Source organism: Petaurus breviceps, unplaced genomic scaffold, assembly GCF_028583685.1.
Source record: "Petaurus breviceps papuanus isolate PSGF00001 unplaced genomic scaffold, PetGlider_PUasm1.0 90740, whole genome shotgun sequence".
Lineage (NCBI taxonomy): Eukaryota > Metazoa > Chordata > Mammalia > Diprotodontia > Petauridae > Petaurus > Petaurus breviceps.
In genome coordinates, this window is record NW_027187330.1 from 11,753,009 (window position 1) to 11,778,676 (window position 25,668).

At 35.9% G+C, this 25,668-nt stretch overlaps 1 protein-coding gene across 1 annotated transcript in view; it reads right to left on the bottom strand.

Annotated features, from left to right (window-relative positions):
• NRG3 (neuregulin 3) overlaps positions 1-25,668 on the bottom strand; it is a 1,209,945-nt gene that overhangs the window by 308,978 nt on the left and 875,299 nt on the right. The window contains exon 3 of the mRNA XM_069067316.1: positions 18,055-18,128. Within this exon, the coding sequence (XP_068923417.1) occupies positions 18,055-18,128 (74 nt within the window). The remainder of the gene's footprint in view (positions 1-18,054; positions 18,129-25,668) is intronic.

Below are 25,668 nucleotides of genomic sequence, written 5' to 3' on the forward strand. Positions count from 1 at the left end.
AAAATATTATGTTTATGTAATTGGTTTCCTTTTTATTTCTGTATATTCTATTTTATGCATTTCTGCTCATTACATTAGAGTTAATCTGACTTGGGTTCTAATCCCACCTTGAATGTTTATTGATGACATTGCCATGTACAAAATATTTCATGCCTCTGAGACCTAGTTTCCTTTGCTGAAAAAGAGGGAGAAACCACAGCCTTCACCAGACTGCCTCTAAGAAACACTTAAATACTCCATACAGTCTAGTCTATTTTTTTCTTTAAAATTAGGTTAAAATTTAATTGGTCCCGGTAATTAAAGCTTGAATCATTGACATAGCTCGTTGGTCACCTCAACTCAGCAAGGAGGAGTGAGGGATCCTCAGATCTGACACACCCTGATGATTTAGAATGTCACCATGGCAAATGTGAAGGCAAAAACAGAGTCCGAAAGAAACAATACTGCACCTTTTATGAATACCCTTTCCAGGCTATCATTAAGTAAACCTCTTGTTCTTAAAAATTAAATAATCCTGGAATATCTCATTCCACCCCACTAGACTAGCCTCAGTCAGGGCTGGCACAGGATAGGACTTTGTCTTCAACACCATGGCAAGTAAATACAAAATATATAAACAGATATAAAAATACATTTGAGAGAGAAATAATGCTATAAACTGGAAAAATCAGGAAGGACTTTTTGTAAGAGATTGCATCTGAGTAATAAAAATAATAATATTAATAATAACAAAATTTTACATATTCCTACTGTGTGAGGTATTATGATAGACAATCATTTGATCTTCACAAGAACCCTGGAAGGTAAGTGCTAATAATATCCCCTTTCTACAGTTAAGAAAACTTAGAACTTAGAAACTACTTGGTACTGGCTGAGGAATAGAGGAGTGGATCAATGGAATATATTAGGCACATGAGATTCAGAAGTCAATGACTATAGTAATCTATTGTTTGATAAACCCCCAGACCCTGGTTTTTGGGATAAGAACTCACTATTTGACAAAAACTACTGGGAAAACTGGAATATAGTATGGCAGAAACTGGGCATAGACCATTATCTAACACCATATACCAAAATCAAGTCTAAATGGGTGCATGATCTAGGTATAAAGGTTGATACTGTAAGCAGTCTCCTAAAACAAGGGATAGTTTACCTATCAGACTTGTGGAGAGGGAAAGACTTTATGACTAAACAAGAATAAGATAACATTATAAAATGTAAAATGGATAATTTTGACTACATGAAATTGAAAAGCTTCTGTACAAACAAAGCCAATGTAACCAAGATTAAGAGGGAGGTGGGAAATTGGGAAAGAATCTTTACAACCTATGTCTCTGACAAAGGACTCATTTCTAAAATATACAGAGAATTGAGTCAAATTTATAAGAATAGAAGTCATTCCCCAATTGATAAATGGTCAAAGGATATGAGCAGGCAGTTTTCAGAGAAAGAAATTAAAGATATCTATAAGCACATGAAGAAATGCTTTAATTCACTATTGATTAGAGAAATGCAAATCAAAACAACTCTGAGGTACCACATCTCACCAGTCAGATTGGCTAAGATGACAAAACAGGAAAATGAAAAATCCTGGAGAGGATGTGGGCAAATTGGAACACTAATGCATTGCTGGTGGAGTTGTGAACTGATCCAGCCTTTCTGGAGAGCAAGCTGGAATTATTCCCAAAGGGCTATAAATACTTTGATCTAGCAATAACACTCCTAGGGTTATATCACAAAGAGATCATAGAAATGGGAGAAAGACCCATATCTACAAAAATATTTATAGCAGCTCTTTTTGTGGTAGCAAAGAATTGGAAATTAAGGGGGTACCCATCAATTGGAAAATGGCTGAACAAGTTGTGGTATATGCATGTTATGGAATACTATTGTGCTATAAGAAACAAGGAGCAGACGGTCTTCACATTTACCTGGAGAGGCTTATACAAACTGATGTGAGAAGAGTAGAACCAGGAGAAATTTGTACACAATTAGAGACACAACGTATGTGTGATGATCAGCTTTGATAGACTGGATTCTTCTCAGCAATTCAGTGATATAAGTCAATCCCAAAAGACTCATGATGGAGAGAAATATGTGCATCCAGAGAAAGAACTAGAAAGAACTAAGTTTATATCCAGGAGGAAGCAAAATACCTGATCTTTTGCCTTCTCTTATTTGGTTTTATTTCCTCTTTACCATTTTTCATTCCAGCTGGTACAATCCATCCTTATAACCTGACTAATGTATAATGTGAAAGTATTTACAGATCCTATATTTGACTATATGCCGCCATGGGGTGGGGAGGGGAGGGAAGGGGACAAAATGTGAAACTCAAGGAACTGTGGAATTGAATCCTGTAAACTAAAAGGAAACAAACAAATTAATTCAAATAAATAAATAAATAAATAAATAAATAAATAGATAAATAAATAAATAAATGAATGAATGAATGAATGAATGAATGAATGAATGAATGAAATATAAAAAAAAATAAAAATAACATGAAAAAATTAAACTCTTGGGGCAGCCAGGTGGCTCAGCGAGTAAGAGCACTGGATCCAGTGTCAGGATGACCTGGGGATCAAATCCAGGCTCAGATACTCAACACCACACCCAGAAATAATTGGCTGTGTAACCTTGAGCAAGTTACTTAACCCTGATTGCTTTAAAAAAAATTAAACTCTCTTTACTCACTAAAAAAAAAGAAAAAGAAAACTTAGGCAAAGGGGTGGCCAGGTAGCACAGCGAGTAAGAGCACTGACCCCAGTGTCGGGATGACCTGGGGATCGAATCCCAGCTCAGATACTTAGCACCACACCCAGAAATAACTGGCCGTGTAACCTTGAGCAAGTTACTTAACCCAAATTGCTTATTAAAAAAAAGAAAGAAAAGAAAACTTAGACAAAAAGAAACTGAGTGACTTTTCTATGGTTACACACCTAGAAGACGTAATTTGAACTCAGATCTTTCTTACTCCAAGTCCACCATTCTAGCTATTGTGCTGTCCAGCACTAACTACTCTACCACCCCTCTACTTCATAGCTGCAAAATTTTGAAAAAAATAGTTAATGAATTTCATTGTGAGGAAGGAATGCAATTCAGGTTTAAGGAACCAGAAGCATGGAAACAGGAAGTGTAATGGTTTCTATAGGTAACAACTAATAATCTAGTTTGAACAAAAGAGTCTGGAGAGGAGAGTAAAATGGGACAGGATTTGGAAGTCAGAGGAGGCCATATTGTAGACGGGTTTTTGTAATTTACCCTATAGGCAGTAGGCAGTAAATGAAGAATGGGGCAGTGGGGAATATAAGGATGTCCAGATGTGTATTTTAGGAATCCCAGGGAGACCAGCCAGGAGTTTATTGATTAAGTATCAGAAATAATGTTTAGGCTTTGTGAGTGAAGAGAAGAGATGGAGACAATAGATATTATGTAGATAGGATCAATAATACTTGGTATTGGAGTATGAGAGAGAGGGAGGGCTCAATGATGAAGTGTAGTGATTGGAAGGAGGATATAACCATAAAAAAGGAAAGGAATGTTTAGAAGAGGGATAGGTTTGAGGGAGATCTGAGATATCGAGATATTACAAAACAAGTAGCCAGCAAGCTAGATATGGACTGAAGTGGGTTTGGTTTTAGAAATGTGAAATTTGAGATGCCAATGAAACATCTGGAAAAAGATTAAGTCAGGACTTTTAAACATTGTCTTCATCATGGATGCCTTTGGCTTTCTGGTAAATCTTGTAAACTACTTTTTAGACTAATGTTTGGTGCATATATTAATAATTGAAGAAAATGCTAAATTTCAGTTAGAGGTTAGTGAAAATAAAGTTGCAATTTTTTTCACATACAATTCCTAGCCTCCCTGATATCCATAGCCCACAGAATCCAGATTAATAATCACTGGATTGCATCTAGGAGCTAGCTATATAAGGTATTGGATGATATGGGATCATTTGCATAAGAATAATTGAATCTCTGGATAATATTTGACTTCATTTATTTTTCCACCATCCCACAGGTAGGTCATGTGGGAAAGTGGGAAAATATCATTATTCTGTAAGATTCCATCAGTCTTGATACTCCACATTATTCTCATCTTCTGTCTGATTGGAGAGTGGATCTAGGAACCCTAAAGCCTCCAAATCATTGAATTTTAGAGGTAGCATAAACCTCAATGGGCATCTAGTTTTTTCCATTTTTTGTTGTTGTTGAGGAAATTGGGGTTAAGGGACGTGCCCAGAGTCACAAAACTAGTAAGTGTCAAGTATCTGAGACTGGTTTTGAACTTAGATCCTTCTGACTCCAATGCCAGTGCTCTATGTACTGGGTCACTTAGCTACCCCAGTTTTATCCATTTCTGAAAGGGATTTGCATTATATGTAATATACGGTCATTTCACTTCTGCCTGGAAAGCTCTTATGACCCACTGCTTGCTGAGGCAGTCTGTTGTCCTTTAGAATGGCTCTAATTGTTAGGAAGTTGATTTTCTCTTTTGTTTTGCTTTTGATCAAAATTTACTGAAATTTGCCTTTATTCAACTTCAGCCCATGATTCCTGACTTTCCCCTTTGGAGCCAACCAAACAAATCTAATTCTGCTTCCTCACAATATCTTTTCAAATACTAGAAGACAGATAAATGTCCCCTTTGAATCTTACCTAAATATTCCCAGTTCCTTGATTTTTCTCTTATGTCATGAACATAAAGACCTTCACCATCCTGCCTGTCCTCTTCTATACACTCATCAATCTATCAGTGATCTAACAAAGGAGGATGAAAAGGAAGAGTCAGACATCACGAACCAAGAGAAGACAATGTTATTAAAGCAGGGGGGCTTTCTCTCCTCTATAAAAGCCTGCTTATAATCTTCATCTATGACAAAAAAATTGGAATGATGTGACCTTTTCTAAGAAGGGCACTTGAGCAGTGGAATGATGGAGAAGGATAAAAGCAATCCTAAGAAATCTAGATACCTTCCACTTTCTGATCTATGAAGTTTTGGGTGACCTTATTCAGCTGTTTCTCTGTCCATCAAGAAGTAAGATTGTTTTAAGAACTTTTTTCTTTTGGAAACTTGTAAATGCAATCTGACAAGCTGTAGGAACAATTTCACCTCATCCAGTGAAGCAAAATCAAACAAGACCTTGCTAAAAGTACAGTGAAAAGGGGAAAAGACAGAAAGAACCCTGGCCATGAAATCTGATTGAGAAAGGAATTAGAATGCTTCTTCAGTTACAATGGGTTATATTCAATCTATCTCTTTGAATTTATTAGTAACTCTGAGATCACATCCTATGTTCCTTATTATTATATAGAGTGAATTTTTATATAAGCTGTTCCCTAGCTTCAAATTCACAAAGCTGAGCCTGTGAAAAGAAGGGAATTTCTCAATGAGAAAGCTTTTCTTATATTTATTAATGCCATTTATGAATGTGATAGTTTTGATGTTTAAGTTTCTATCTCAAATAGCTGAAAACCTCTGAGTAAATTTACACAACACACATACAAATTTCAACTTTTCAGGAAAGAACATTGATCAGAGGGGGAAAATGCACAGGACTGGATATCCAGAGTCTCAGTTTCTAATTATTATGTACCTTTATACAGTGACCTCTCTTGCCTTTACCTGAAGGGGTCTAGAACTCCTCTGGCTTCTAAATACAATTTTTTTCCTCCAATTATCCTATTCAGTGATAAAGAAGACTTCTTAAGGAGACATTCAAACTTCTTCAGAACAATGAGAGTGTTTCCAGAGGGTTCAAAGACCCTTCAGCAAGTGCATCTACCTGTAACACATTTCTGGTCTTGGACTACACAATAGCTGCAAATAAGTCCATCGAATTCAACTAAAAATACCTATTTTGTGAGTGGAGGAGGAGAGAAAACAAAATGGATCCTTTTTAGTTCTACAATTTTTCCCCATGTCTAATTGCCTAGAGCAGGTCTGAGTTTGCTATTGCAACGGCCCCTGATGACCTGCCTCTATTGTGCAACCTCTCAAATAAGGAAAATAACTGGTTTTACCACCTGATAGACTGATTTGAATGTTTCCTTTTGCTGGAGAATATCACTCCAGGGCTGAGTAACATATGTGTATGCATGCATGCACAATGCATTGTGCACACATGTATTCACACATACATGTACACATACATATAATTATGCACATAGATGTCATGTATATGTATGCCTGTAGACCTATGTGCATTTGCACATGCACCCATACATTCATTCCTTCTCTATTGGTGGTTCTTGTTATTTATCTGTTAACTGCATGTCAAATGATATTAATTAAACTCTTTATATTCTAGCCTTGTTGTTTTTCAGTCATGTCTTACACTTCATGAACCCATTTGGGGTTTTATTGCCAGAGATACTAGAGTGGTTTGCCATTTCCTTATCCAGTTCATTTTGCAGATCAGGAAAGTGAGGCATATCAGGTTAAATGACTTGCCCAGAATCACACAGTTAGAAAGTGTCTGAGATCACATTTGAAGTCAGCAAGATGAATTTTGCTGAATCCAGTACTGGCCCATCATCCACTGTGCCACCTAGCCTTCCTTCTGAACTTATTGACCTCTAATCTATCTGCCCAAGGTGAAAGGAATTGCTTTCCATTAGGGTCCTAAGCCTTATGCATTCAAAAACTGTCTTCCCCCTCATTCTCTTCACTCTGACTGTATAACAGGCACTGGTCATTCAAAGACAAAAGGAAGCAGGCCTTGAAGGCAGTCAATATTTGGAGTCAGAAGATTTGGGTAAAAATCCTTCCTTTCCTACTTATTAGTATGTGTGACCTTGGGCACCTCATTTAGGATCATAGATTAAGAGCAAAAAGTCACCTAAGAGGAAAATATTCTCTTTATAAAGGGAGAAACTGAGTCACAGAAAGGTCCAGTGACTTGTCAGTATCACACAACTAAGGAATTTAAATGAATATCTTCCTAACTCAAGCCCAGGGCTCTGTCCTTTTACACTATTTTGTCTCAATTTCCTTGTTTATAAAATGAAATGGTTAAACTAGATGTCCTTAAAGGACCCTTCCTGTACTTTAACTCAATGATCCTATGATGCTAATAAAATATGCCATGCACCAAAAATAAGTATAATACAAATTCAAGAAATAAAAGGATTCAGGAAAAAATTAAATTTTCTACACAGATATGAAGGTGAGGACACTTACACATGGGGCATGTTAGGGGAAGAATCTGGAAAAGCTTCATAAAGGAGGTAGTACTTGGAATGAGCCTTGATCTGAGTCTGAGAAATCTGAAAAACAGGGATCTGCACAAACTTGGATTTCATGTACAAGCAACCTCTTCTGAGATCCAGTCAGTTATGGTCCCATAATGTTTTGATGTAAATAAGACATACTTTTAAGAGAATAGATGGAACATATGTAATATGTGATACTTTGGAACCAAGGGAAATTCTCTCATTAGGAAATGATGTTGATGTAGAGAGATACCAGGACTGAAAAGAAGGAAATTGAAGAGAAGGGAGTCTGGTGAGAATATAGAGGAGGGTGTCACATGGCCACTCCAGGAGCATCACCTTGTCTTTTCTTCACACAGGTTGAACACTTGCAGCAACCAGTCCCAATACAGATCCTTAATCCTGATAAAAACCCCACAGAGACAGAGATAGTCCGGGGCATGCCAAAGGCAGCTGTGAGAAAAGCTAAATTGTTCTGTGATGCTTTAAGGAATATTGTGAAGGTTGATATAACACAAGTCCTGAATTAATTTGAGGGAAGGTCTTCAAGGTACTAGTTAGAATCTGTTACATAAGAAGGAGGGATGGCGTTTGAGAATGCAGTGAAGCTAGAAATGGCTTGCTGATTTTAGTTCAGCCTGAATGTCAATTGAACCATGAAAAATAGGCTGGAGCCAGATTTCAAAATGCCATAAATACTAAGCAAACATTTTTGTATTTGTATTTCCTAGAGAAAACAGAAAGCCACTTTTTAAAAAGTAGGTATTTGAAAAAAAACATTGTTGGGGCTGAGTTCATTTTGAAGGGTGAAAATACCCCCCTTTTAGAAAAAAAAACAAAAAAACAACTCTCATTTTAGACACAATTCCCAAATTTGTCCAAACTCAGAAATTCATTTAAGAGACACAGTAAAATGAGGGCTGAATTTGGAGAAGAAATCTCACACCACATGTGACAAGCCAAGGCATGTTCTTAGAAGCTATTGTGGAATGACCAAATAGTCTTAGAAACAAAAAGCAACGGATGTCAGGCTCACTTTTGGCCAATTTTCCATTTGGAATTCCTTTCTTTTTAGTCTATAATTTGCTTTATGGGGGTTGTTATGCTTCTCAGTGTCCTAGTTACAACTCTGAAACCTGGAGAATTCACTCTATTAGACAGACTCAGTAGGTTTACTGAAATTACTCAGCTTGCAAGCTGGGGCCTCAATGGGTCACAAAAATTTTATTTGAAAGGAAAAGGAAAGAATATAAGAACAATAACATCAACAATAACCAGATACATTTTCTGTAACAAGAGAATCAAAGAAAACCAAAGTCACACAATGTCCCATAACTTCTAAGACTCCCACAACAAATATTCTGCAATATCACGTACACTACCTCCGTTTGATGAATACCTTTGTGAACTTACACATTGCCTCCCCTAATAGAATGCAAGCTCCCTTAGGGAAGGGACTGTTTAGTTTCTCATTGTGTCCCAGTGCCTTGAACATTGTGTGACCCATCATAAATGCTTCATAAATGCTGCTTGGTTGAATAAACCTAGAATCATCTCACTATGTTCCCATGAAGTCTGTGGTTGTATTCTTCTCCACTCTAGAGATTTGCTGGCTACTCTCATTTCAAGGTCTTTTGGGTATAATTTTCTCTGCCAGAGAAACTGACATCTTCTACCTACTTTTCAGTACCCTCTGGATATAATAAGGGAGAGTATGGAAGTTCATGATCTACTCAGTGGATACAGTTCTATTAAGAGCATCATGACTCTAGAATCCAAGAGGCAGATAGATGGAGCGATAGCTTAAGCTCTGGGACTAATATCAGGAAGTTCTGAGTTCAAATATGCCCTGAGTTGTATAACCCTCAACAAGTCATTTCTCTACCAGCCTCAGTTTCCTTAACTTTAAAACAGAGATAATAATAGCACTTGCTTTACAAGGTTGTTATGAGGATTAAATAAGAATAATTTAAAGTTCTTAGAACAGTGCCTGGCACATAGTATATACTTAAATGCTTGTTCCTTCTCATCTACTACCACTCCAAAGGGCCAGTCTGCCAGATGAGAGATTCTTTCCTCCTTAGGCCTACCTCTATTTTAGATCAGGCACTTTTATAGGCACAGAGACACCCTTAAATGAGGCTCTTTTACACTCCCCTCATTCTGAGGCCCATTCTTGCACAAAGCTATAGTAGAGTTGGCAAGAATGAGGATGTATCCATGGGACATCCATGCCAAACTCTTGCCAAACACAACAATGGGCCCAACTTTTGACTCTAAAGTTAGGCATTATTTTTCCAAAGAGAGCAGGAATGTTCTATCAGAACAAACACTGGATTTGGAATCAGAGGATTTGGGGCAGATGAGAACAAAGGACTTAAAGTGGAGAAGGCCTGGATTCAAATACCTCCTCAGATACATGCTAGTTTTATGACTTTGAGGCATAGATCCCCTTATCTTTCTCCCTTTGCTTCAGTTTCCTCATTTGTAAAGTGAATAGGTCTGGATTTAATGACCTCAAAGTCCTCCATTTAATTCCAAATCTATACTCTTATCATCTCATTTCTGCCACTAAGTAGCTATAACTTGGACAGCTTACTGGCTCTATTTTCCACATGAATAAAATGAGAAGGGTTCAATAGATGATCTCCAAGGTCTTTTCTAGTTATGAAGGGGAAATTAGATTAAATAGTCTCCAAAGTATCTCCTAACTCTCAACCTAGGTCTTTCATTACTTATTCAGGATTGGGGAAGGTATTTGCCAATTCCATTAAAATTAATTTAGAATATAAGAATCCAATATGCCTCTATGAGAAAAATCCTGGTCACTCCCTAAATTGCCAAGAAAATGGTGTTCTCAATAGCAGCTAATTGATTCAAACCCTGAAGCCCTGCCTCCATTTCTCCATAGCCATTAGGATTCTGGAATTGGTAGACCAGATCTATGAATGGTAGATCTGCCTCAATCTTGACATGCTAAATAATGTGAATTATATTTTTTGCTTTTTTTTGAGGGGGGAAGGCAGGGCAATTGGCATTAAGTGACATGCCCAATGTCATGCAACTAGTAACTGTTAAGTGTCTAAGGCCAGATTTGAACTCAGGTCCTCCTGACTCCAGGGACAGTGTTCACTGTGTCACCTAGCTGCCCCTACAATGTGAATTTTAAAATGATTACTATGGTAGTAGTGATTTTTCTTAGCTTGTATCTCCTTTCTAACTAATCCTGTCATATAGTTGTTACAGAACAGTGGGCCTCTAGACTGTATAAAAACCCTGAGCTTCATATCCTGATATATTATTTTTCTCTTTTAAAAACCTGCTGGAAAGAAAAACACAGAAAACTCTACAACCTCAAAAGAAAAAAAAATCAATCAAATAACCTGCAGCTTGAGAATAATACTTTCACTCTTTTGGACCATCAAGAGCTAACCAACCTAACTATAAATGAGGAAATGGTTCTAATGGTATAAATTTGGTCCAGGCTCTATTGATTTGAGGGCTCAGTGAGACTAGATGATCCCTAAAGTCTCCTTCAGTCTTAAATACTAATACCTGAATTTGAAATTCTTAAATAGATGAAATAGTATAAGTTTGATTCTAAGAAAGTTTAAGCAATGCTACAGGCTTCTTGTCAGTTTTTATATTTGTTAACTTGGAGTTAGAGAAAGAAGAGGCAGTGCTTTCTATTGTCCAGTCTTATTCTAAATACTACTTTGATCCTTTCCTACTATGCAAATGCAGAAGAGAAATTAAGTCTGTTCTTCATTAAAATTGCTCAAATGAATGACCCTAGAAAGGACTTACTACACAGGATTTTCAAAAAGAAGTGTTATACAGTGGAATTAAATAATACCTCTTCTAAGAGTATATGATAATTTAAAATATGGGATATAAGTATGGTCAATGAAAAGTCTTTATCATACCCCAAAGGCTAATCATCCATTGGGATAGGAGGGTTCTCAAGGGATAACTGCAATAAACATAGAACATACATCTTGATTACACTGATAAATCTTTTCAGTATCTTAAACGTGATTTAAATCAAGGATTCTTAAGATTATGTGTATGTCATGGACCTTTTTTGGCTTTCAGGTGAAGACTATGGATGACATACCATAATAGTGTTTTAAAGTAATTAAACAAACTGATAAATTTCATTTAGAAATTAATAAAAAAAAAGATGTAGATTATTCTGGATCCAAGTTCAGGGATTCCTTGAAAGTTATAGTAAAGCTCAGGTTTAGGACTCTTTTAATCTAGCCAAACTCCTATAATTTTACAGATGAGTAAAGTGAAATTTTTTATTTTTTTTAATAATTTTATCCATAGGGTAGCTAGGTGGCACAGTGAATAGAGAACCGGCCCTGGAGTCAGGAGGACCTGAGTTCAAATATAGTCTCAGATACTTAGCACAAAAACTAGCTGTGTGACCTTGGGCAAGTCACTTAACCCCAACTACCCTCCAAAAAAAATAAATAAATATAATTTGATCCATAACAGAAAGAAACAATGATTTAATGTCAATGATAATGAGGATAGTGAAGACAGTTTATTTATATAGCAATTAAAGAGGGTAGTTATAATTGAAATACTGGCTTCCATAGAGGGCTTGGGTTAAAATCCTAACATTGTCACTTACTAGCTGTATGAAGTTAGTTCAATCACTTCACATCCCTAGACTTCAGTTTCTTTATCTGTAAAGTAAGGCATCTGACTAGATTATCTTCAATACTTCTACCTCTTAATCATAAGTAAATTATTTTGCTAAATAAGTTAATATTTGAAACATTGCCCTATTGTAAATCATGCTTATTTATCCCTAGACCATTGTGATTCCTACTGAAAATCCTTTAAACTAACACTTTAGTTTCACAACCAAATTATATGGGTATTGGGGGATCCTTGGTTAATTGTTCATTCAATTTCTGAAACAATGTAAAATTTCAGAAATGCAAGATTCTAATAAAGAATTAAGCATTCAAATAAAACATGTACATTTCTAATTGCATCACATACATACTTATATTCTCAATTTTATTTTTCTTTTTGTTTGGAATTTCTCATTTGATGCTTTTAACAAAACAATGGAGATGGAGATAGTATGTGTTATGAGCTGGCCTCAGAGTCAGGAAGAACTGAGTCTAAGGGATGCCCTTGAAATATATACAGTATCTGATCCTGGAAGAGTCATAAGGTCTCAACACACAAAGTAACTTTCTAGGAGTGTAAATTATAGTTGTAGATAGGCAAGCAGTCCAAGTAGTTTCTTACTAGGGATCTCTCTACACCAACAAAGTCACAGTTCTAGGCAAAATAAATACATTAATAAGAAAATAATACCTTAAAATAATACTTAAAAATAAAAAAAATACCTCAGAGGTCACCTTGTTTACCTCATGCTCTCAAAACCTCAAACTGTCTTCAAAATCTAAGATAAAGGAGAATAACTCTATTGATAGGGAGATCCTTATCTCCTGACACATCCCATTCAACTTGTAGAAATCTCTAATTGTAATGAGGTTTTCTATATTGTCATACAGAATTTGCCTCTTTATATCTTTGACACAATGCTTCTACACTTCCCTATGGGACCAAGAAAAACAAGTGTAATCCCCCTTTTGGATTCTAACCATTCAGACATGTCAGAATAGCTATGAATTCCCCTAACACACACACATACACACAGATACACATACACACAATACACCAATTCCAACCCTTTTCTGGAAATATATTCTCTCTCTACCTGCATCTCTTAAAATCTCTCATTTCCTTCCAAGCTCAAGTCAAAAGGTATTGTTTTAAAAGCTTTCTAGATTCCTCCATTTGCTTAATGTCTGCCTCTGTCTCTCTGTCTCACTCCCTTTCTCTTTCCCTCCTATTTCTAAGCTTTGTATTTATACCTGTACCTAGGGTTTTCTTCTAGTTTGTATATAGGTTCCTTGAAGGCCATTGTGTTAAAAAATAGCCTGACCTTATTAGTTTTGATATAACTAGAGAGGTCCCCCCCACCACCATTCCAGTCTATCTTCAAATTATAAGGTCCACGAAGAACGAAAAAAAAAAGTTTAAAGACTCAAACATTTCTTTCTCCTTAAGCTAGATTTTTCCATTCACTGCTAATCAAGATAATTAAAGATACTTTGGCTTGATTATTCTCTGTGGTTCCTGATATAAACTAGGAGGGAAAATTTCATGTCTGTTGATTAAGTGGTCCCTCTGCCCCCATTCAGAAGCAGGATAATATTTATTAATTCTATCAAATGACCCTATAGTAATACTTATCAGCAGTGAACCTAATATTCTAGATCCACATTTAATATTAATGTTCAATTTCTTACCCAAAAGCTAATTTCCTGGAAGCCATAGAGTGAGCATTCAATTTTTTGATGGAAAAAATTGTCAAAGTTCCCATGTATATAATTTAGGCTTCCTTAAACCAATACTACAACTGATAGGAAGTTTTAGATATCTTTCTGAAAAAATAGTAGTTTGAGAACCTTTTTTTTAAACATAAAATAAGTTTGTGTTTTTCCCTTACCAAAGACATATAGCAAAAAAGATTCCAGATTAGATTTTATTGATTGTGCAGAACAGAAAAGTAGTATTTTAAAGTAGCTAATGAGTAAGCTAATATTTTACTATATTTGATTGATTGATTCAAATATGGTAGTAGTAATAAGAAAAAAAAAGAGTTTCATATAGTAATTTATGTGGAGATAGTCTGACACAGTCATTGGAGATCTAGCCTTGCAGTGAAGGCTCAAGTCTCATCCTCTGACACAATTGACTATGTAACCTCTCAGGGCCCCAGGGAAATCTGTAAGACTAGAAGTTACATAAAGGTTATGACTAAGTTATAGATGAGTTCCTGATGCACCATGAAATAATTGATGTAACGTTCCTTTTTTCATGACCCAAGAGAGGACTTTGTGGTTTATAAAGCATTTTTTTTCATGTTATCTCATTTGGGTATTAAAACACTTAGAAAGTTAGGTGGCAATAACTATTTCTATTCATTTTATTTTTATAGCCATGGAAAGTAAGACAGAGCACTTAAATAAGTTCACAAAGTGGGGTAGTGGTGGTAGAGAAGTGAACCCCACGTTTTCTTTGGTTTAAATTTTTTCTACCATACCATACTGGTCCTCTGAGGGAGATAACTACAATAGCCTCTAACTCTCCTCTCCCAACGAAACAAACAAAAACACAAACTACACACACGCTGTATGGGAAAAGTCTAATTTTTAAAGGTTGATTACAGTGAGCAAAGAACAGGTCCAGCCATGTTATAGGGAGTGAATTAAATTGTATTTCCACAAGGGCATTTCAATAGAGGTTTAAAGCTCAGTGAAAGCTTAAATAACTGCATAGTGTTGTAAGAACAATCCAAATGGAGTGTGTTAGGAATGGAGATATCTTCAGGTCAGTGAGAATAAGTCACTGGAATCATTACTGATGAATATCATCAAGAAAAGGAAATAGACCAAAAAAAATTGAAGGAGATGGAAGGGACTTCAAAGAATATCAAGTCCTGGGGTGGGGGTGGGAACTAAAAAACACTTGTGAAATTGAATGTTGTAAAATAATAGTAAATAAAATTTCAAAAAAAGAAATAATGCCTAGAAATGTGGGCTTGCACAAAAACTGTTAAAAATCATAAAACTAAAAACATCAACAAAAAGACCATCAAGTCCAATGACCTTATTTGATAGATGTAGAATGGAAACTAGTTAAGGCAGTACAGTGGATAGAATTCTGGACCTGGAGTCAGTGAGACTCATATTCCTGAGTTCAAATCTGGCCTCAGACTTTTACTAACTTTGTGACCCTCATCTGTTTCCTCATCTCTAAAAGGAGCTGGAGAAGGAAATGACAAACCACTCTAGGATCTTTGCCAAGAAAACACCAAATGGGGGTATGATGAGTTGGACAGAGACTGAAAAGACTGAAGGATAACAAAAATGGGGACTTAAAGTCACAGAGTCAGTAAATTGCAACACTAAGACTGTCACCTGGGGGTTTTGAAGGCAGGGCTTTCCTAAGCTTTTTTCTTTCCATCGCCCTGTCTTCTGATTGTGGCTGATCATGTCTCCATCTGAATGGCACTAAAGAGGTCCTTTGATTGAGCCTTCTCTCTTGCTTCAGGCAAGCAGTAAGGGTAAAGAAAAATATTCACTACAAACTGTATAGGGAAGGATCAAGTATTTGACAACTTTCTGTCTGACACAAAGCCTAGCACAATTCCTTGTACATAATAGAAGCTCCATGAATGCTTGTTAAATGAATTAACCAAAGGTCAGTCCAATAATAAAATGTAATTTTCAAGTTAATTCTGTTGATTATTTTCAACTACCACCACAAACATTATTGACCCCAAGCAAGGAAAGGATCATATTATAAGAGAAAGAAACCTTAGATCTCTTCTGAAACTACCCTTTCTTTTTACTATTGAGAAAATTGAGATCTGGAGAAGGGAAGTAAGTTCCTAAATCTACATGACTGGGAAATTGCAGAGCCTAAACTCAATCTCAGGTACTCACTCCAAATTCTGTTTGCTTTCCTATGTACAAGAAGAAAATTTAACAATATTCCCTGAATATATAACCACTCTAATAAAGAACAATAGGATTATGACATTTATTTCTGAGAGGGATATGAGTTATTCTGGCTTCTGAGTTTTATGCAGCCTTACTGTTCTGAAGGAGAAATGTATCTGGGCAAGAAAAGAATACTGCCAATATAATAGGCAAATGCCCTAAATCAGATTTTCTCTTAGTATATTGAAATATATATATATATATATATATATATATATATATATATATATATATATATATATATATATATATTTCCACGAGATTTTTTAACAACTTTCTCAACAAGGAAGAAAAAATGAAAGAAAAAAAAAGGCATGAACCCAAAAGGTAATGTATTAAATATAGTGTGTATAGATACTACCATAGGTGTATAAAAATTACTGGATTGGGAGACATTTAAATCCTAGGAGAGATTTTGCCACTAATTTCCTGACCATGGACAAGGCAATTGACCTTTCTGAGTATTAGTTTACTATACTTCATCACTAAAAAGCTGGAGCAGACTATTTCTAATATCCAGTTGGACATTATCAGGAAAGACACAAATCCACATATCTACATACCATTCAATTCAGCAACCATTAAGGGAATTAAGGGAAAAATATGTTGAAGGTATTGAATCTATATGAAAAAAAAAATATATATATATATGTGTATATATATATATATATATATTGCTGATGCTTAGTTTTTACAGGATTGGCCACTTACTATTCTCAAAGATGTTATTTTATTCCTCAGAAATATTTTTAAATGACTTAAAAGTACTAGTAAAATCCAGTGAATTCTTTTTAAAGTGCTTGAGAAGTATTTATTTTGTGCAAGAAAGTGTGCTAGGCAACCTGATTTTAGCCCAACTCTTTGACTAGTTCATGATGCTTTATGACTTCAGTAAAACCTCACTTTTGAGTATAAGTTCCAATGACATTTGTTTAAAATATATAAATTAAAAGTACATAGTTGTATTATTTAATACATAAAATATATAATTTAATGCATATCGTTTCACATTTAAAGACTAGTATTAGTAGAGGTCTTGCCTTTCTTTCATTAATTGAATGTAAAAATATAATTAACATATTATCTCTTTGCAACTATTGCATTAACCATTTGTAGGCAAGTAATGAGAAAAAGTGCCAAATAAGGTGTATCTGAATTAATCAAATTTTATGAAATAATCAAATTGGCTGACATTCAGCCTTCAGTTTTATTATCTAGTAAATGTCAGAGCCAAGACTCATACCCAGGTATTCTAACTTGAAGTTCAATCTTCCTTCCACTACATGGTACAATGGACAAGAGTAAAAGACTCAGTAGCATCCTATAATATATATGCATCAGTGCCAGCCCAAGGAACAAGATTGTTTTAGAGCCAGAATGGACCTCAGTGGCCATCTAGTCTGATCTCCACATTTTATAGCCAAGGAAATTGAAAGAATTTTGGTCTAAGGGGCTTGTCCAAGGAATGCCTAGAAGGGCCCTATGGTGAATTATTTTATAAAGTTTTTTATAATCTAATAAATTACTTGTTTGCAGAGAACAAATGACAGATAATAAGTAGCAGAAGTGGAATTTGAACCTGAGTCTTGGTTTTAAATCCATTACTTTTTCCACTGTACTACATTTTCTCCACAGAAATTATTGGATGTTTTGGGCAGATACCACTTACTTATTTTTGATGGTAGGAAGGATATTTTAATATCCTATTTTCTAGTTGAGAGGCAGTGTGAGATTGAGTGCTGAATTTAGAATTTAAAGATTTGCATCCTGATTCTGACACATAGAATTGTGTGATCATTTACTTCTTCAGGACTCCAGAAACTCACTAAGACTCATTTGCTCATTCACAGATAACTTTCAATTTACCTCACTGGAGGATATTCCCACATCAGATATATCACTAAATTATCTTTGTGAGCCAAGTAGGCTGAGCAATTTGTAGGAGTTTGAGCAGTTATTAGAACTAGTGAAGAGGAAAAAGAAATTTCCTCCTAACTCAAAGCAAGAGCACCCAGGCTGGGTGCCCTTTGATCCAACTTTCAGTGGATTTGTAAAAAAAAAAAAAAAAAAAAAAAAAGAGAGAAAGAAAATTTAAAAAATCATCCATTACACATCACTGCAAGAAACTCATCTTGCACTCTAAGTCTATGTCATATAGTATGGTTGCCCATTATGTGCATTATAGACATAAGAAAAAAAAGAAAAAAACAAAACAAAACATTGGACGTACTTGGATCCGACAAGATGGAATCGGTTTTCGGCAAAAACTGATCACAGCGGACTCCCTGGTAGCCTTCTTTGCACCTGAGGAGAAGGGGATAAATGACAAACATACACATGGGATAGTGAAAGTTTAGCCTCATCACATCAATGAGCATGAGGAATATTGGCACCAATTATACAAATGATTTCTAAAGTAATAGCCCATTCAGTCTTATGCACCATTGGGAAACCACTTTATTTTGATTCCCAGCAGAGAGAATTAGAGAAAATTCCATATATTCTGCTCAAAGGCTTTTCCTTGATTTGGAAGTTTGGTCTTGGCTTAGAGAAGGTACATTGTTGTAGCCAACTATTTACTATAATTTTATCTGTCAGTTTTTCCACTTACTACCTATGTGATTGTGGAGAACCCACAGTCACTTAAACTCACTGGAAGCCAGCTTCCTCTTCTTTAAAATGAAGGGGTTGAACTAGATGTCTGCTGATATCTCTTCCAGCTCTAAATCTGTGAATAAAATGAAAACTAGGCCCAGGTAAATGTAGGTCTTTTATGCAACTCATATGCTTAAATTTTACCACTTTTTTGTGGGGGGGAGGGTTGCTTTTTTTTCCTAATCCTAAAGAGCTAGATAGAATCATAGTTCCAGAGCTTGGACCTCAGAATACATCTATTTCTCTTGTTCTGTTTTATATACATGCAAATAGAGGCCCAGAGATGTTAATGTCATTCATTTATGTGACAGAGCACAGATTGAAAATAAGGTTTCATGATTCCAAGGCTTATTAATGCTTTTTCCAATGCACCATAATTTCTGATTATTGCCTTAAGTGTTTTCAAGTGGAGCCAATCCTTGTTGTAGAACCAATGATTTCAGAATCTCTTCTCACCACATATAAAGCAAAACTCCAAGAGGGACCTTTTAGATTTGATTTTAGGAAGATACATTAATATACCCTGGTACTTTCGCTCCTACCTTCTGAGCTCGTGGCGAGGGGAGTGGGCATTCATCAGACTTATCGGGGGGACAAGAGAAGGGAATTTAACTAGAAATCTGAGCAATGGGGCATGTAGCCTGAGCCTTGCAAGTCCACTGGGGATGTGATCACTATCAGTTCACTCAGCCCTGGCTCCTTGACTGCTTTGACAAGAGTGGCACATTACATCCGCCTGTCAGTGCAAGAAATAGGAGTGGAGACCCAGGATGACTTGTCTTTGAATGATCCCTTAAAATGGAAGGTGGCATTTAATGGGCTTCTTTCTGCTTAATCTGTGCTGCTTGAGTTAAGAAGGACTGCTCCTGCAGTGTCTTTCTGGAATAAATTTGCCCTCCTTAGAGCAGCAGAATTTAGGCCTCTGCAATAAAAGCTAAGGGAAAAACCCAGGTTGTTGGAGATTTATGAAATCTGGAGAGGAACTGAAAAGGGCCAATGCATTTATAATCACATCAGTGAATTCTTTCTTTAGAGTACATTTTGTTTTCTGTGCATACCAAACAATTAGATAAGGCCTATTTCCACCAAGGCAGCTGAAAAGAATGACATCAAGGTAATTTTTCTACTTTTTATTGTGCACCAAAAGGTAATTCCTGTAAATGAGTGGCAAGCTCTTAAACATCTTTTCAAGTATGGTACTCAAGAGAATATTTGGCATTTCTCATCACAGGTTGAGAGCCAATGTCTTTGATGTATGGATACTCAAGATACCAAATAGGCTATTTCAGAAAAATTGTTTCAGCAGTTGTACATTTTGATAACCTTTTGTTATTCCTTTAATGAACTCATATTAAAGGAGGTATATCACTGCTTCTATCAGGGGGAAAATATGATTGTGAAACTTTTCTGAAGAAAAACACCATTCTTGTTTTCTGCTACACAAAAAGACATCAATAATGCTATTTGTTAGCTTAGTTTGGTAGAGAACCACCAGGAAACAAAGCATTTAAAATTTCAACTTGTTGCAGCAGTGAGGTTAATGCCCTGTATGTTCAGCATTGATTTATTTTGCTTTCTGTAGAATCTTGATTTCAGCAAACAGGGGCCTCAAAGCAGTCACTACTTTGGTCTAAATATTTTTGTTGGTTTTGATTTTTTTAATGATAATTTTGAAGTGCTTTCCCAAGAATGTAGGAGCTTTTAAGCAGAAGCTATTTGTTTTGTTTCCTATTTAAATCAAAATGTGTGGTTACCATATCCCCCCCCCTTTCTAGGAAAATGAAAAATATGAATATATTCTTAGATGTTAAACTGATTTTTCATGGCCATCACATTAAAGAAATGGTGCCTATGCTAATATGCTCAGTTAAGGTGACTGTACACAGACTGATTTCATATTTGAATGTCAGATTTCCACTTATGGAAGAGAATAAAACATGTTTATCTTGGGGGCATTAAACTCTATGTTAAATAAACATTCATACTAACTGAGGAGCCAACATCATTATCCTTGATATGAGAGCAGGTGACTGTGCTAATTGTTCCTGTATCTTTAAAAATGAGAAATTAAAGTTTCCGTTTAAGAATCACACATTTCTGATTCATGAGTTCAGATACATCTACATGGGTGACTGAATGTAGCCAACAGATAGTGCAAATGAGATGATTTTAATTTATAGCAGTATTAAAGAGAGTAAGCAAAAGGGAAAATCTCAAAATGCACTTGGTTGGATGAAACAATGAATCAAGGCTGAGCATCTGACAGTCTGATGGGGGATTTTTAGAAAGTGAAGTTTTGAAAGATGAACTAACATGTTTTATCTTTGTTTTCACTTTTTTGTGTTAATATTAAGGGATGAATATTTGAAACAAGGAGTGTTTGTGCGACAGCCAGGCATTTTGTGTTCCTTAGGCATTATTATATATCTATCTTAATTTAATGATAAATGGATATTACATGAGTGGTTTTCTAATCACGGAATAGGAGTTAGAAGGGACCTCAAGGGTCAACTAGTACAATCCATCCCTGAAAATGAATACCAATCCCCTTGCAACATTTAACCTTCTTCTGTCACTCCAGTTTCATAGCCTCAACTACCTGCTAAACATCTCCACTTAAATGTTCCTTTGCCATCTCGAATTTACTGTGAAAAAGAGAAGAGGAATTTTATACTTCCCTAAACTTACCCATCCTTCCAGCTACCCCATTTCTATGGAAGTTCCGAGGTTCCTACCCTTGTAATACTCAGTGATTTTTTTTGGAAGGTGAAGGCAAGGTAAACGGGGTTAAGTGACTTGCCCAAGGTCACACAGTAAGCGTAAAGTGGCTGAGGTCATATTTGAACTCAGGTCCTCCTGACTCACCACCTAGCTGCCCCTGGTTATCAAATTTTAGAGTAACCCTCGACTCTTTCCTGTATGTTCACTGGCATCTAAGTGGATATTGGGCTTGGAAGCAGGAAGCTCCTAATTCTAATACTGTCTCAGATACTTAGTACCCTCAGGTAAGACTTCTAATCTCCCTCTGCCAGAGTTTACTTGTCTATAAAATGTAGATAATAGCTATCTCTGCCTCCTCCACTCCCACCAAAGCTGGTATGAGAATCAAATGAGATAGTATATGTAAATCATTATACAAATCCTGAAGCTCTATATAAATGATAACTCTTATATTTGAAGGGCAGCGAGGTGACAAAATGGAAAGAGTGCTGGGCGTGGAGTCAGGAAGACTCTTCCTGAGTAAGTTGGCCTCAGACACTTACTTGCCATGTGACTGCAAGCAAGTCACTTACCCCTGTTTACCTCAATTTCCTCATCTATAAAATGAGCTGTAGAAGGAAATTAAAAATTTTTACAGTAAGTTTGCCAAGAAAACCACAAATAGCATTACAAAGGGTCAGACGTGACTGAAAATATCAAACAATATTACATTTCAATTAGTTGAGTAATCTTGATTCTACTGCTACAAATCGTGAATCTATCCATTCCCTTTTCTCCCCTCATAAGCCACTTCCCTAGTTCAGACATGGTCATTTCTGATCTTCACAACTACATCAATTTCTTTGTTGGTCTTCCCGGCTTTTAATTCTTACTCTCTTCCATCTAGCCTTCATAAAACTATCACCTTAATGTATATAAAACATGATCTCACTAGGCTACTTTCTTGCTAAGAAAATTTTAGCAACTCCTCTTTTCTTTTAAGATATAATACAACTTTTTATGCCTAGTATTTAAAGCCTTCTACAATTTGGTTCTTGACTTCCTTTCCCAACTGAGTCCTTATTCAGCTCCTTCACATATTCTGGCCTACCAGTTCTGTCCCAACATGCAATTCATCTTCAATCGCCATGCTTTCACACAGACTGTACCCATGAAACAAGGACTCTCCAATAGGGATATTGTGTCTCCTTGTTGTCTGCCCCATTAGAGTATAAAATTCCTAATTAGGCAGAAAACAAGTACATACAAGATCCATGGAGGGAAGGGATCCTTTATTGTTTTATCTTTTTCTTTATACTCCTAATGTTGATTATAGGGTGTACCACATTATAATTGCTTAATAAAGTATTTTGACCCAGTGAATATTTGTTTGTTTTTGCCTCTGTATCCCCTTCATGCAACTCAATGTCTTGTATGTAGTTGGCATTTAAAAAACATTTAATTTGTACATCATCAGCAAATGAGAGCAGTTTGGTATGATAAAGAGAGGCTGGCTTTGGAGTCAGGAAGATCTGGATTCAAGTTGTGTCAGCATAAATGTTATTTTTTTATGATTATGGGCACAATCATTTGACCCCTCTGTGGCTTGCCCAATTAGAGAGGACTAATGAGGAATGTCACATAATTCATGACAAAGAGATGTTGAATTAATAAGCAGAATGAGAAACATATTTTTCAACTTGGTCATTGTAGGAATTTGCTTTGCTTGGGTTTGTTTATATGATATAAGAGTTCTGCATTTCTTTCTCCTCCTCCACCAGTGAAAGAAGAAAAAAATTCAATTAAAAACAATACAAATTAAAAAGGAATTAAGATCTATGAGAGTGGAGAAAATTTTCAAACAAGGAGTCCCCTACACTGACATGATCACAAGCCCAGAACAAAAAGAAACACAAATGAAAAATAAGTGGAAAAAAGATATCAGGATTTCACATGAAGAAATTTATTAATGGTGAATTTACTAAAGCTGGAAGGAGTTCATTCCATTTTTAAATTTTACTTTTTTAAATTTACATTTTAAAATAATAATAAGTATTATAATGCTTATTACAATAACTATTTTCTTCCTTATTTGAAAGCTAAAATTTGCTTCTTGGAGCAATTTCCACCAGTTAAGCTTAGTTCTATCCCCAGGGCATTGCTATAGACATATAATTCTTTTAGATAACAGACCTTCAAATACTTAAATATAGTGATCTTGTCCCTACATTGTCTCTTCTCTCTCATTCCTTTTAGAGAATCTCATCTGTTATGATCCCTCACTGTTTTAGTCACTCTCCTCTGAATACTATCCAATTTGTTAGTACCCTACTTCATTTGAACCTGAACATATAGTTTCTTATGTAATCAAATATTGCCTTAAGCAGAACAATGCCTTCCCCTTTTTCTCCATCAATCAAAATGTTCAGTCCTTTCCAAGCACCCACCTATACCACAACTTTCATGAGAAACAACTCACCACTCACACCAGAAAACTAGCCCTATAGGAACTTCTGCATGGTGGCCCTGCTCTCCTAATTGGTTATTGGCTCCATTTGGAGAAGATTTTATGTGAAGCCCTGCCTTCTCTCTGACTCCCTTCTCCATAACATTCTCCTAGAATTCTTGCTGGTTTCTTCACTAGAGCTATTCTTTTCCTTCCACCCGTCCACCCCTGCCCTTCTGGAACAGTAAACTATGATACAATAAACTCTGCTTTTGTTTCTGGAGGGGTTGTGTCAATCTATCTCCTCTGGCTCCATTCATCATCCCATAACTTTTTAGATCAAAGTACTTCTCCATGAACAATTCTCTTGTGTCTGTTTTTTTTCTTCCTGTAGAAGAGTCAGCTCCTAGACAACATAAAATATCTTTGGATTTGGAGTTGTGTACATAGGACTCCACAGTGCTTGGTTCATAGTAATCTTTAGGATAGAAACAGATGCAAGTGTTAGATTCAGATCAGGAAACACCATATACCAATAAAAGTTACCTTGTGTAATGACAGATTAAATGACTTCCTTTCCTGTGGTTACACAGCTAGTCTTGTTCACCAATGACATCATGCATGATGTCTTGAATTACATATGAATTAGATTTAAGTGAGGCAGAGTTGCACAAAGTCAACCCCACTACCTCTTCCTGTTGCAGGACAAAATTCAAGACGACTGGCAATGGCCCACGATGCAGTGGATGACCTTGGCATATTTGATCCATGACCAAACTATAAAAGCTCCACAATTCTTGCCTCCACCCCTTTCCTGGTTTTTGGAACAAATTGTTCTAATCCAGCCATTCTGTGGGGGGATAGCTTCACATGCCTGTTATAGATACATTGACAGGTTATGAAAGGTTTGAATATATTACAGGTTTGAAACCTGTCAATTACCCTCAACATGGATTAGCCCATATGTTAAGACAGTTTACCATTCTGTACCTGCTGCTTATACTAAAGTTTTTTGGAGACATAGGTGAAAGAATTTTATTTCTGGGTGGCTTTGAACCATGAACCTTTAGGTTAACAGTCAAATGCACCACAGAGCCAACCTACACATCTAAAATTTACCAGATGAAGCACTTGAACTCAAATCTTCCCGGCTATGAGAGAATCTCTCTTTTTGCTAAAGCACAGTAACTTGTGGCATATAACAGGTGATTAATAAATGCCTTTTAAGGATTCAATCAGGTAACACAATAGATGGAACATGGGATTACAGTCAGGATTTCCTCCAAGAAGGACACTTCTTCCCTGGTAGTGTCCCCCTTACCAATGTACCTATATGCTAATTCATTTCATTTAGTACTTCCTGACATTGATCATTAACTGCAATTTTACATTTGGTAAAAATTGTGGCTGCTTATCTACTTCCAATATATTCGATCTCCTCTGGAATCCCATTGTAGGCTTTTTATAAAATAGCTGAATTTCTTTTCAACTTTTTAATCTTTAACAACATGGGCTGTCAGTATTATAGAAGCATTGTATGAATGACATTTAAAAGTCAAGCAAAATACTCTTCTCATAGTTCATATATATTTTCATTCTACTAGTCAGACAACAGGGTTTGTCTGTGTGTGTGTGTGTGTGTGTGTGCACGCGCATGTGTGTGTGTTCCTTTGGCTTCTTTTCAATAACTTCACTGGTTCACAGAAACTAAAATGAGAATCTGTTGTATAATTGAATAATGCATTGACCAAAAATGAGTAAGTTTCCTTTTAAATATCATTTTTGTATTTTTTCTATTACCCCAATTGCCCAAGTTACTAAAGTTTAATAATTCATAGGAATTTAGGAATACAGTGTGCTGTTCCTAATTAATGTTATTTAAAAGTTTATTAATTTTCATTTTTTCTAGAGAAAAGTTACTAAGTCATCACTATGTAGCAGTGTAATATTTTATAGGCACATTGGAACAGGGGCACAACTTTTGGTACCAGGAAAAAAAATAACACTGGCAAAATTTTGTCCCAGATGTTATTTTATGATCTA